The following is a 13,071-nucleotide window of genomic DNA, read 5'->3' as shown; positions in this document are numbered from 1 at the left end:
GAATACACCGTACCTCTGTCCCTTTGCACGTACTAGTCCTTCTGCCTGGACTATCTTCCAATACACACACCTACCCTTTCCCCCAAGAGACTTTCTAATTCAAGGGTCACCTCCTCTGTGGGGCTTGTCCCCACCTCTAACCAACCATACTTTTTTTTTTAATTTATTACTATAAAAATTTTATTACACTATGACTACTCTACCCAGACAACCTAAGGGCAGGGACTTCCCCATTGTTTACCATTATATCTCCAGGGGCTAAGTGGTGCCTAGAGCATAATAGAAACACAATATATTTGCCTAATTATTTTCCTTCTTTCTCCTACTCACCTGTGTTTATCGGTGATAACTTCCCGGAGTCCAACTCTTAAGCTTCCTGTGAATTCATACTTTTGACTGCATTTTATCCATGTACTTATTATTTGTACCTTAATGTAAATTAATTCTAAATACTTCTTAGGTTTAAAAACAAAACACCCTCCTTAATCTCTGGTCTAAATTTTGGCGTATGAAGTAGAATTGGAAACTTTACTGAAGTTAAGATGACCGATTCCTCACTACTGACCAGGGCTGTTGTTGTTCAGCCTCATTCTGGAGACCTATTTGTCATGGGTCATGTTATATTCATTTTGCAATATGATTTTTTTCTATGCTTACTAACAGATTTCTTTGGGTGTTCTGTTATTTTTTTCCACATATAAAAATCTCACTTTGATGGTTTGGTCATTCTTAAGATCACTGGTCATTTCTAAGACCATTCTTTTTTCCTATTCTTAAAAATTTCATAGGCTCTTTTTCATTCTTGGTGCTTTAAGCGGTATCAGAGTCCCTACCAGGGATTTGGTGGCCTAGATGGGTCACCAGACCCTGCTTCTGCTACTTGGACCATGGGTATTCAGCCTCTTCTAATTCTTGATGGGCTACGTGGCTTTTACATCTCCTGTTGCTGGTATTCAGATCACAGTTTTTCTTAAGACTGAGATTTTTCTAGCATTTTGAGTCTGTTTTAAGCATAATTTTTATTAACCTTTTCTCTTGCATGTAAAAACAAGTCAGTCTTTTTAATCCTAGCTTACGCTTGGTGTACAACAGGTAATGTTCTGTTTCCCTTTATATCTGCAGTGGGTCACCTCAATCTTTGCATTAATGCTTTTCACTTTCTCCAATGCTTCAGAAACGTCATCTTTTCCTAGGCTCCTTAGGTGACTTTTAGTCTTGTTAGGACACTCCTAAGTTCCATTTTATCTCTTTGTGAAGGTCTTGCCTGCCCATCTGAGCTTCCCTTCACCTTCCTTTGTCCATCTGCATTAAAAATATTTCTAAGAAATTCAAATTAAAACAATACTGAGATACCATTTCTCACCTATCACGTTGGTGAAAATTTTAAAGTATGACAACACATTGCTGGTTCGAATGCAAACTAGTACAGCCCTCCTGGAGGAGAATTTGGCAATACCTAAAAAAATACACTTGCACTCTTTTTTTTTTGCTTTATTTTGCGGTACGTGGGCCTCCCACTGTTGTGGCCTCTCCCATTGCGGAGCACAGGCTCCGGACTCGCAGGCTCAGCGGCCACGGCTCACGGGCCCAGCCGCTCCGCGGCATGTGGGATCTTCCCGGACAGGGGCATGAACCCGTGGCCCCTGCATCAGCAGGCAGACTCTCAACCACTGCACCACCAGGGAAGCCCCACTTGCATTCTTTTGACCCAGCAATCCCACTTCTAGAAATGTACTGTAAAATACACCTCCAGCAGTATGAAAATACACAATCATTGGTTATTTATTTCAGCATTGTTTGTAATCACATAATATTGGGAATGAACTAAATAACCATACATAGGAAAGTAGTAAAATAAATTATGATACATTCACAAATGGAGTATAATGCATCAGTAAAAAAGAATTAGGAAGATCTCTATGAACTGATATGAGATTGTTTCCAGGATATATTATTAAGTGAAAAATGTAAAGTGCAAAATAATACCTAGAGCATGCAATCCTTTATGTAAGAAATAAAGAAATTTAAGCAAATATACAGATAACTACTAAATTTTGCAAAAGATTATAAGAAAGATAAATAAAAAACTAATGATATTGGTTACCTGTAGGAAATGAAGTGGGACTGGAGTATAAAATGGGGAAATAAGAGAGGGAGTTTTAGGGATGAGGAGGAAGTGACACTTCTCTGAGTGGGACCTTTTTAAAAATCTCTGACTCTTAGGGCTTCCCTGGTGGCACAGTGGTTGAGAGTCCGCCTGCCGATGCAGGGGACATGGGTTCATGCCCCAGTCCGGGAAGATCCCACATGCCGCGGAGTGGCTGGGCCTGTGAGCCATGGCCGCTGAGCCTGCGCGTCCGGAGCCTGTGCTCCGCAATGGGAGAGGCCACAACAGTGGGAGGCCCACATACCGCAAAAAAAAAAAAAAAAAAAATCCTTGTTAAAAATCTCTGACTCTTAGAAACACTGGAATGTTTCACCTACCTAATAAATAAATAAATAAAATTGGGATGTGAAGAACCCAAAATGGAATACAGACAGTGAAACATGAACTTAAATGCATTACAAATGAATAACATAACTACACTGAGGAGATAGGAAAGAAAAGAGCAACCTAAGCAATTTTGGAAAATAGTATTTTGCCTGTATCGTGTAAGGCTAAAGGCAAAGAGAACCACACACAAACATGTACTATGGTTAGTACATTTGTTTCTTCTGGAAACAGGGGCATGTGTTAGCAATTCTGACATTACTATGTGTGAGGATACAGGTAGATAAATAGAGGAATATAGAAATACGGATGTGTGTAAGTGGGTTGGTATACATATGCATGTTTCCTAGCTGTGTCCACTGAGAGGACCTGGAAGCAATGATAACTCAGTAGCAGTGAACACAACTAGCACCCCTATCTTGGTTTCTTAACACCATTTTCCAATAAAAGGAACCAGGGCTTTTCGGGGAAATAGTTTACTCCAAGGCTAGGAAGGGAAAATGCAAGTTGAAATGGAACATCTGGTTCCAGAAAGTAAGTGTTAAAAAAATTATGAAGACATGTTGAAAAGATACAGAAGCCCACCTGAAGGAGCACCCAATTGCCAAAGCTGGAACAACTTGAACAAAAAATAAATAAGTATACTATTGGATTGTAGCTCAAAGAATAAATTAAATACCTATAAGTCTACACTAACACAGATATATAATTGAATAAATAAATAAATGAGAGTGAAGGAGCAGCTCTTCCTTACAGTAGAATTCCAGTTAATGAATATATAGAAAATAAGGAAAACAGAAAAATCACCATTAGATAAATACTAGAGTAGTACTTATTGCAGGCAAGAACCATTGATGAAATCTAAAATTAGTGGGAGAAAATATAAATAGTACATTTGCATAGCCTCCAAGTATCTTCCCACAAGACATTTATTAATTACAAAGGGGAAAATAATAAATTTATGGTAGAAAAATGTAGCAGACATGACCTTATCCAAATGATCAAAGTTAATATCACCAATAATAAGACATAAAAATCGTATACCCCTGATATGTTGCACTGAAACAAAGGAAAACATCACTTCTGCGGTATTCTTGTGAAATGCATAATGCCAGTGTAATCATGAGAAAAGATCAGACAAATCCAAATTGAAGAACAGTCTATAAAACAAACTGACCAGAACTCTTCAAAAGTGTCAAGATCATGAAAGACAAAGAAAGACTGAGGAATTAACACCGATTAGAGACTAATGACATTATATGCAGTAAGATCTTGAATTAAATCCTGGAACAGAAATCAAACATTAGTGGGAAAACTGGTGAAATTCAAATAAGGTCTGCAGATTACTCAACAGTATTATATCAATGTTCATTTTCTGATTCTGACAGTTATACTGTGATTATGTAAAATGTTGTCATTAGGAGAAGCTGCGTGAAGGGCAAATGAAACTTTTCTGTAAGTCTAAAATTATTTCAAAGTGAAAAGTTAATAAAGAGTATTTCTCAGGCCTCTTCTCCAAGTGGGTCATATTCGAAAACTTAATCTGTAGTCCGTGTTGGTGGGATAGTGGTGAGCATAGCTGCCTTCCACAAGTTAATCTATAGATTGCAGGCTATATTTTCTCATAGAAATTATATTTCCCTGGTTATACGGTTCCTGGGCTAGCACTCAAGAGCTCACTTAACCTAGAATTTTTGTATGTATGTGTGTCTCTGCTATCCTCACCGTATTGTAGAATGTAAACAATTTACTCTGGCCACGTTCCTTAGGGTTTTAAGAGGAACAATAGATTGAGAATAGGTAATACATATTGAGGGTCCCTACGCATGTGAGTTCACACACACACAGACACACAGACACACAGACACACACACACACACACACCTTTGAACACTGGGGACACAGATTTCTCTAATTCTAAATTCTGAAAATGGTCCTGCACAGGATCTAGTAAAGTAGGGACTGGTGGCAGAATGAGAAAATAGCATGCCAAGAAGCTCTGGGAGAAGAGAGAGAAGAGATGGTCACAATGATCATTTTCATATTGCTCCCTGGCCCCTCCTGTGTTTCTAGAAGGAACGATTGGTCATCATCAGCAGTGTTGCTGCTTCTCACTGCAGAAAATGCTACACAGAGCTGCCCAGATGAGAAGCAGCTTAATCACAAACCTGCTCTTCTTGCAACTCAGTTGGGAGTATCTGTCCGTGTGGCTTTCAGATTGGGGCTCAGATCTTGAAAGCTCTGCTGTCTGTGCCCGTGACCTCTCCCAGTCAGCAGCCACATGAGCTTTTTGTGCCTCAGTTATCAGCTGTTCAAGCGAATGGGTATCACAGTCTTTGAAGCTCCTCCTCAGAATTTCCAAAGTGAATCTTGTATAAACCACACAGTTTATATTAAGCCAGTCCATCCCAAACATACCTCCAAATTTGGTGAAAGTCTATCTAGCCATTATGTGATGTGTTAAAATATAAACGAAAACTTAATTTATAGTAACTAAATAACAACATTAGATTTACTGAGTACCAGCCATGTACAGTCACTATCCCAGTGGTGTGTGTGTGTGTGTGTGTGTGTGTGTGTGCACGCGCACGCGCACGCACGCACACACGTATGTATAAAATCATCTCATTTTCTTACTACAACCCATAGGGGAATTTATGCCTATTTTACAGCTAAAGAAACCAAGCTTCAGAAAGGTTTTATACTTGCCAAAAATGTTTTATTTGCCAAAGATTTTAGAGCAAGCAAGTTGTAGAGCTGATTTTAGAGCCGGGTCTATGTGACCTGTATGCTGAGCTGCCCCCTTTTTGAAGTCTCTCAGGCCCCATCTGCCAGTCCACTTGCTCACATATTGGAGACATTGAAAATCTTATGGATGCCTCTGTGCTATCCCACTGAATCATTCCCTGATCCTTGAACTACATGTTCATTTCTTATTTTGTCCATTAGAATGCCTTACTCTTAAAATATTAACTTTAAGTAGTTTGTGGATTTTTTCTTCCTCCCATCTTTAAATCATATCCGATGGGTAAATCAGAAAGTGTAGAACTTCTCATGACAGGAGGAGCAAGGTTAATAAAAGCTTCAAGCAAGATGATACTCATTTACTGAATTATTCGTATTGATACTTACAATGTGTTACCATATTTTTGGATAAAATTTTGAAAATGTTTGAAATAATTAGGCATCTCAAGACCATGTTGAGACTAAGAAGCTCTTCCTATTAAAAATATTCTTAAATTATGTCGACCTAGACATGTTGTACTGAGCGGTTACAGAGGGTGAGGCTTCTAATGCAAATGCCATTTCTATTATGGATCCTTCTCAACTTAAAAAATGTATTCGGTAGGCTACGTAAACGTCCAAAGTGAGCAGACACACACACAACCAAAAAAGTCTACCATTTATTACTTACTACGAGTCAGTTGCTATAACAATCGTTTTCTTATATTTTCTCATTTAATCTTGTTATAATCCTATAACTTAGATACTGCTACTTGTATTTTACAAGTTAGGAAAATTGAGGTTCAAATACTTGCCAATTGTCTAGAGAGCTAATAACTGACAGAGTCAAGATTTCAACCTAGATTTTTTTCTGACTCTAAAGTTTATGCCGTTAATCCCTATACTCTAATGCTTCCCTGGCAGGGAAGTATTAAATACAGCATAGAAAATTAAGAAGGAAAAAAGGCATTTACATGAAATATATTAAGCTTACATTTAATTTGCTCTATTTTATTGTTTTTAAAAAAAGAGCCAAAAGAAAGGAGGGATTTTAAAAAGGGATTCAGAGATCAAACATTATTTTATCTTTTGTCCCAGAGCACTTCAGTTATTCAAACCCAAGGCTTCACCACTGCTCATGTACGTCCATCTCTGTGTCTTGTAATTGGTAAATTTACATCATGTGTGTCACCAGCAGCTTAAGAAAGGCACAGATGTCAGTTTCAGGAAATCTTGGGAATTTCAGGCTGGCTCAGGCTAATTGTTCCAATCAATAAAATGCTAATGAAAAAGTAAATCCAACCCTTTACCATAGTAACTGAATTCTGACCACAAAGATTAATGTAACTGCCTTTCTGAAATCCCTATATTTTCATAAAGTAAAAAAAAAAATTTCCCCTTAAAAAATAAAGACATATTTGCGTTTAAAAGAAAATTATTAGCATTAAACTGGTAATGTAAGGATTACCAGAAATTCTAATTGCAAATATTAGCTGTTTTATAAAATTAGATTCCACTGTTGCATTTTCTTAGAACAATAGAATTCCATGTTGTCACTTGCTGGCTTTAATGTCATCTTGATAATATGCCTAGGAATTTTAAGCAACTTACTGCTTAAGCATTAACATCTCTCTAATGTCATATAATCAGAGGAAGCTTCCATTTATTTACACCATCTTTAGTAGCAAAAGAATGGTAGAGACAAGGTTAAGGCCTGCTTACTGGAAGCAGCAGCCCGGCAGGCAGCTTAGGGTTCCTGGTGTGCTTTCTCCTCCCCGAACTGGCCCTCCTTCCTCCCTTCCTGTCTCAGTGTTGTTAGCATAACAGGATCAGACAACTAGAGTTCATTTTGTTCAGCCCCCTGTCTTGCTCAGCTCCCATCTCATATTTTTAAACATATCCACGGATTGAGACAATACAGGTTCTCAGTGCAATCATTTCCAGATCTTAATTTCCTTTTAGTATTTGGAATGTGGCCACTGCATGATTGATTTTCATACAGACATACTAGAGCTTATGCGTTGAATTTGTTGCTGCCCCCTTCAAGGCTAACCCTTGGTTGCTGCTAACCCTTCAAGGCTGTTACCTTGGAAGGTTAAATATACCTATCGGAGTGATATGACTCTTAGCAGTTTAGAAGTGGAGAGGACTTAAACTCACTCTAGCTCTTGCCCCTGCCTTCTTGTTAATCGTCTTCTCAGCCAAACTTCATACTCAGTGTCTATTATCACCATCTTCATTTACCTCCCCATCCCACTGTAATCTGTTCAGCAGCCGCTTCTCTATTAAATCTCTCCTGCTGAGGTCACCAGTGACCCCCATCTCTCTTAATGGGGGCGATTTGGTGACCTCTCACTTTCCCGGACCCACCCATTACACTGAAAGCTTCCTTACCTAGACTGTGAGCTCCATGCAAGCAAGGACCATCTTCCTTTATCACAGTGTCCTGTGTGTCCAGTACAGTGCCTGACACAGCAAGTCCTCAACACTTATCTGAATGAATGAATGAATGAATACATTCACAGATTCTGTCCCTCTAATTTTACATATACAAAGACAGAAGCCCTAAAGAAGGTGTACAGTTTGCCCAAGGCAGTAGAGCTTATTATTGGCAGAACCAGCATATGACCCTAGTTCTTCTAACTCCCAGGCCATTTGGTTTCATACCCTACTGCCATTGCTCAAAATAAGTTTTGGCTTACTCGTTTGAACTGCTTTCAAAGCCCGCAATGTATTCTCTTGAATCTTTATATTCTCTTGATTGGTGGATTTTATATTTGGCATCAGAAGGTTACCAGAAGCCTCTGTGATCTGGCCTTAAGCCACCTTTCTCCACTACTCCCACGTGCAGATCTGTCATTCCACAGAAGCAGGATCCTCACTGTTTCTCATACAGAGCACGGTGTTCCCAGCTCTAGGCCTTTGCTTATGATGTTCCTTCTGCCAGGAATGTCTTTCCTCTCTCACTCCTCAAATGCCCAAATCCTACTCATCTTCATTCATAGTCTTTCCAAAACAATGATTTAACCTGTAAAGACAGAGGGAGGAAGGAAATGAGCACTGATTGAGCTAGTATCTTCACATATATTATTTTCTCTCACTAAATGGAAGTTAGAAGATGCACAGGAACTTGGTATTCAGCAAAAAGATGAAGAGCCAGTGAGTATCACAACCTATAATGTATTACAAATATCTGTGAAGGTGTGTGGAAAAGGGCTATTTTACCCTAAAGAATTTAAGGCCCCATCGTGGGAGCATTATCAGAGCCAGGCTTCAGAGTAATTTGCTTAAATATGTGCGTTGAGATGAGTTAGCTTTGTTTATATTTGTAGTCGCCAGAAATCCTCAACTTTTGTAGGAAATAGCTACACGAGATTGGTGATCAGGTGTTTGTACATGTGTATGTACAGGTGAACACACATCACGCACACCGCTGCTGAAGACTGGGCAGGTGGAGGAGGATGAAGAGGCACTGGGACATTACTTCTGGAAAGGGAGGCCTCATTTCTCTTCTGCAGCTCACCTCCACTGCATCCCACCGCCACAGCCAACAACACCATCACCACCACCACCAACACTACCGTGACTGCCACCACCACCAACGCCGCCACTACCAGCAACCACACCATCACTGCCACCAACACCACCAACACCACCACTGCTGCCACCATCACCACCACCAACACCATCATCACCAACACCGCCAACAACAACAATACCATCACCACCAACACCATCACTGCCAGCAACACCACCATCATCGTGACCAGCACCACCACCACCACCACCAGCAACAACACCATCACCACCAACACCATCACTGCCACCAACACCACCATCACTGCTGCCACCAACACCAACACCATCACCGCCACAACCACCAACACCAGCGCCGCCACCACAACCAACAACACCATCACCACCATCACCACCACTACCACCACCACCACCACCACTACCACCACTGCAACCATCACCACCATCAACACCAACACCACCATCAACACCAACAACACCAACACCACTACCACCACTGCAACCATCACCAACACCAACACCATCACCACCACCACCATCACCACCTCCACCACCAACAACAACACCACCATCACCGCCACCAACACCACCACCACACAAATACCTACCAGTTCTTCTCCCTGTAGCTCATGGGTATTTATATTTTATTGGTTGGTTTTCTGATTTTAAAATTAGTATCTTTTCATTTTAGAAAATTTGGAAAAGAGAAATCGAAATCTTACAACTCAGAGACAACGAACAAAAGATATATTTCCTCTCAGGATTTTAGACATACTTAGGTTTCTTTTTTATAAGTGCATCGTTTCTTATGAAGTTCTGTATTCTGACTTTTTACTGAATGTTATATAATGAGTATTTCTCTGTGTCATTAACAATTCTTCAAAAACAATTTTAATGACTGTATAATACCACAGGTATGGATGTATCATAAACATCTTAATTATTCTCCTCTTCTTGGCTATTTATGTTGTCCCCAGGCAGCTGCTGCTTCTTTTTTTGGGGGGGGGGGAGAGGATGGGGGAGGGGGGGTATTGTAAATAATGCCGTGACAAAGATTCTCATGTAAAACTTTTGTCCACATCTCTGATTGTTTCCTAAGGATACAATATTAGTTTTGAAACTGGTAGGTATGAACATTTTTGGGGGGGCGGTTTCCAAGAAATATTGTTAAGTTGCTTTTCAGGAAAATTTTACCAATTTATATTCAGCCAACTGAGGCATTTTGAATGTTATGAAAACCATGGTTGTGAATTATGGCCACATCCCCTCCCTAATGAAAATACCCATGGGACACAGGGAGACAGATTCCACAATGAAAAGATTGCAACTGACTAGTGACAGGCCCCCGCATTCATCAAACCAGAGCCTCTGCAGAGGCCTAGGAGAGGAAGAGTACAGCAGAAGTCATCTGAAACTGAGACAAGGCCACACATTAGCATGTGAAGAAGCTGGTAGTAGAGTTTATCAATATATATCTATACATTTGGTAGTATCTGCTTTATTATTTACACCCCACTGGCATCCTAAAAGCGTTTGAAGTGAGCCCTGGCCATCTGAGACTGTTCCTGCTGGAGTGTTCCCTCAGCTCCCCCACCTGTATAACTCAGTAACCAGATTCCAAAGCAGAGATTATTATCCCCATGTTCAGTGGGACCTAACCAATCCATCTCTACTTGATTACTGATAACATCATGAATATCTTTATACATCAATCAAGAAAGGCAGTAAAATATGTAAATGGTTAAGAGCATAGACTCTGGAGCCAGACTGCCTGAGGTTTAATTCCTAGCTCTACCATTTAATAGCTGTGTGATCTTGGCAGGTTACTCAATATATCTGTGCCTTAGTTTGCTCATCTGTAAATTGAGGATAAGAGTAGTTCTTTCGTTTAGAATTGTCATGAAGAGTAAACGGGTTAATGTATCTAAAATACTAGGAATTTAGCATATGTATTCAGGCCCATAGTAATGCTATATGTGAATCTCCTATTTTTATTTTTTCAAATCCCTAAGAATTAACTTCAACAGACAAACAATGTTAGATAATAAAAATATTTTAAAGCAATTGCTTGGATTCTGTGGATAAAAGGAAGACTATTTTTCAAATAGGTTCCCAAGAATATTCTTGTTCTGTCCTTGAAAAGGATAGGTAGGTAAGTAGGTAGATGATAGATACGTAGGTAGATAGATAGATAGATACAGGAAGAAAGAAAGAAAGAGAGAGGGAAAGAAAGAAAAGGAATGAAGGAAGGGAGGGAGGGAGGAAGGAAGAAAGCTTTTGGTTAAAACTGTACTTAGAAAATTTTTGCATCTCTCAGAAATATTTGAAAACTATATCTTCTATGAGAGACAAAGACCATTAGCATTACCATCCCATTTGATACTTTTCCCTCTAATATCAAAAAAAGTGATACACTTTAAAATCAAACATCTTTTAAAAAATCTAGCCCTCTCTTCTGTTTAAGGCAAGGAATTTCCTAAATTAACACTTAAAACCCATAAAACTTTCCCATAATCTCACAACCCAGATATAACAATGATAACGAGAACAAACAACCTGTTTCCTTTCAGAACTGTTTTAGCCATATCCTTTCTCTTGGATTCATTCGGACAGTCTCACTAAGGTTATCAATGTGTGTTTAGAATTTGACAGTTCCGTCCCTGGAAAGGCTTGATCAGATTTTTCATATATATATTGGACTTCCGACAATGAACTGTTCGAAATTTAATTCCACTGAATGATCCTGGTGAAAAAATGAGCTAAGTGAGAAAGCATCCAAGTAAAGGAACTGTTCAAAGAATCAGGAACTGCTTGGGCAGCAGAAACTGGGCCATGGACTTGAGAGTCTATAAACTCTGGGCCATCATAGATAATTGAAAGTCATAATCTTCCAAAGGGCTTTAATTGAATATTTGGAAATCTGTATAAAAATAAACTGAGTCAACTAAATAAGAATAAACACAGCTAAACTAAATAGTATAAATCTTCAAAAGAAGAACCCTAATTAAAAAGATATACTGCATTTCCTGAACTTTGCCATTCTGGTTGTTTTCAATATTATGCCCCTGGGAAAATACAACTGCTTCTAATCGAATAATCTAAACTCCCATGCTGGGGCTTAAGGGTGGGCTCTCCCATTTTGCTCTTGCTACTCGTTTGGGGGATAAAGCAGTGCAAATTATTCAGACACCAATCAGATTTATCATCCTGTGCCTTTTGATGACATCCATCTGTTTATCTAAGAAGCCATTAAATACTTATTGAGTTACAGTGCTATGGAGAAAATTGGGTTATCATCTATGGTTAAATCCAATTCTTGCATCTGCCATCTTTTCAGCTTATGTGGTATATTCTGAAATTACCCTGACTTGCAGACCTGTACCACAAGAATACATTTGCTTCGTAGCTTTTTTTATGTCATTCCGAGAGAATTTCTGATGCATGAGCAATTTGTGGTTCAGGAAAATGTTGACAGAAAGATGTCAGTGCTTTCTCTTGTTAAAAGTTCAAAAGCCTGATAGAGACTGTGCCAGCTTAAAGGTCTTCTTCAGAAGTGGGTACCGTTCACTTCCGAGGTTTGTGTTTAGATGAGCCTATTCAAAGAAAAATTTGAGTCTAGGTCACAAAGGTAGAATTGTGTTAATCAGAAGATAAAGATAAATTAATATCAAGTCAGAATTCAAATGGAATAAAAAAAAAGTGAGAGCTCATCATAAATGGTGTTAAATAAATACCAGCAGGTAAACTGATAAGACACAAAGGACCCAATCTTCCTCGGGAATGACGAGGTAGGAGTTCGGTGCTTATCTCCCAAGTCAAGCAGCTTAAGCAATACTAAAAGTCAGGTTTTCTGAGATGGCTGAAGAGGCAGTGGACTGTGTGGAGAAAACTAATTGAAATAAAGTGAATGTTTGCAGTTTCCTGGAGTTACTGTTATATTCTGACTGCAGGAGCTCCAGGGAAAGAGCAACTGTAAATTAGGCAGATGCTTCAGTCTGCCAATTTTTCTACCGTTTGTCAGAGAAATAATGAAGTATCCATGAGTAAAACATTTTCTTGATTTGTTTATGTAAATCAGGCCAGAATTCTGGGAAGCCTAGATTTTCTGGGAATCTTCAAAGATTACAGCATAGCTGCTCTTCCTTAGAATCAAGCTGTACACACTATTTATTGGCCATTTAAGAAGATCCTTCCGATCATATTTCACAGAGTCCTTTCGTTGTTTTCCTCGTTGTGAGGTAAGTACCCTGAAATGGGAGACAATAGCTATGTAACAAATGAGCGTAATCAGTTGAGACCCACAGGCCGGATATGGCTGG

At 39.2% G+C, this 13,071-nt stretch overlaps 1 protein-coding gene across 2 annotated transcripts in view; it reads left to right on the top strand.

Annotated features, from left to right (window-relative positions):
* Window positions 1-13,071, top strand: part of ATRNL1 (attractin like 1) — a 742,727-nt gene that overhangs the window by 575,753 nt on the left and 153,903 nt on the right. The window contains exon 29 of one of the 2 annotated variants that reach the window (XM_073793921.1): window positions 8,626-9,735. The exons of the other annotated variant lie outside the window; for it this stretch is intronic. Within the exon in view, the coding sequence (XP_073650022.1) occupies window positions 8,626-8,801 (176 nt within the window). The 3' untranslated portion in view covers window positions 8,802-9,735. Of the gene's footprint in view, window positions 1-8,625; window positions 9,736-13,071 lie in introns of those variants that run through there. 2 annotated transcript variants of the gene reach the window in all.

Source organism: Tursiops truncatus, chromosome 16 (genome assembly GCF_011762595.2).
Source record: "Tursiops truncatus isolate mTurTru1 chromosome 16, mTurTru1.mat.Y, whole genome shotgun sequence".
Lineage (NCBI taxonomy): Eukaryota > Metazoa > Chordata > Mammalia > Artiodactyla > Delphinidae > Tursiops > Tursiops truncatus.
The sequence above is the reverse complement of the archived record's forward strand: the minus strand, read 5'-3'. Positions and strand labels throughout refer to the sequence as shown.